This window comes from Passer montanus, unplaced genomic scaffold, assembly GCF_014805655.1.
Source record: "Passer montanus isolate IOZ18808 unplaced genomic scaffold, ASM1480565v1 scaffold2806, whole genome shotgun sequence".
Taxonomy (NCBI): domain Eukaryota; kingdom Metazoa; phylum Chordata; class Aves; order Passeriformes; family Passeridae; genus Passer; species Passer montanus.
The window spans coordinates 1-1,379 of NW_024367491.1; the positions used below are offsets into that span (position 1 = coordinate 1).

Consider the following 1,379-nt stretch of genomic DNA (forward strand, 5'->3'; position numbering starts at 1 on the left):
GATTTAACCCCAAAAATCCACAACTTAACCCCAAAAATCCAGGATTTGACCCCAAAAATCCGGGATTTAACCCCAAAAATCTGGGAATTAACCCCAAAAATATGGGAATTAACCCCAAAATTCTAGAATCTGAGCCCCAAAAATGGGATTTAGCCACAAAAAATGGGATTTAACCACGAAAAACCCAGGATTTAACCCCCCAAAAATGGGATTTAAGCCCAAAAATCCAGGATTTAACCCCAAAAATTCAGGATTTAACCCCTGAAATTTGGGATTTGACCCAAAATCCCGGGATTTTTCCCCAAACCTTGAGCACGGGGGCCTTGGAGGCACAGGTTGCCACCACCAGGAGAGACTTGGGGTTGAGAAATGGGAATTAACCCCAAAACCCAGGATTTAACCCCCAAAAAATGGGATTTTACCCCAAAAATCCAGGATTTAACCCCAAAAATCCGGGATTTAACCCCATAAATTTTGGATTTGACCCAAAATCCCGGGATTTGAGCCCAAACCTTGAGCACGGGGGCCTTGGAGGCGCCGGTGGCCACCACCAGGAGGGACTTGGCCGCGTTGAGGAGCGGCAGCGTCATCGTCACCCGCTGGGGAGGCGGCTTGGGGGAGTCCAGGACGGGGCACACCAGGGAGTGCTGCTCCTGGGAACGGGGAAAAATAACGGGAAATTGGGAAAAAATGGGGGAATAACGGGAAATTGGGGAAAATGGGGGGAAATAGAAAAAATCCAGGGAGAAATAACACAACAAATGGGGAAAATAATGGGAAAAATGGGGAAAATAATGGAAAAAACCCAGGAAAAATGGGGGAAATAATGGGGAAAATAATGGGAAATTGGGAAAAAATTGGGAAAAAAACAGGGGGAAATCATGGGGGAAATAGCACAAAAAAAGGGGAAAATAATGGGAAAAATGGGGAAATCTGGGGGAAAAGAGGATGGGGAGGGCTTGGGGGAGTCCAGGATGGGGCACCAGGGAGTGCTGCTCCTGGGAACGGGGAAAAATAACGGGAAATTGGGAAAAAATGGGGAAAAAACAGGGGGAAATCATGGGGGAAAAAACAGGGGAAAGAGCAAAAAAAAAAAGGGGAAAATAATGGGGAAAATGGGGAAAATAATGGAAAAAAACCCAAGAAAAATGGGAAAAATAATGGGGAAATAATGGGGAAAATAATGGGGAAATTGGGAAAAATCCAGGGGGAAATAACACAAAAAATGGGGAAAATAATGGGAAAAATGGGGAAAATAATGGAAAAAAACCCAAGAAAAATGGGAAAAATAATGGGAAAATAATGGGGAAAATAATGGGGAAATTGGGAAAAATCCAGGGGGAAATAACACAAAAAATGGGGAAAATAATGGGAAAAAT

At 43.8% G+C, this 1,379-nt stretch overlaps 1 protein-coding gene across 1 annotated transcript in view; it reads right to left on the reverse strand.

The window, feature by feature from the left end:
- Positions 1 to 440: 440 nt before the first annotated feature.
- The window catches only part of PGLS (6-phosphogluconolactonase), a gene marked incomplete at its 3' end in the record, with an annotated part of 3,291 nt that continues 2,352 nt past the window's right edge, over positions 441 to 1,379 (reverse strand). The window contains exon 2 of the mRNA XM_039713312.1: positions 441 to 683. Within this exon, the coding sequence (XP_039569246.1) occupies positions 441 to 683 (243 nt within the window). The remainder of the gene's footprint in view (positions 684 to 1,379) is intronic.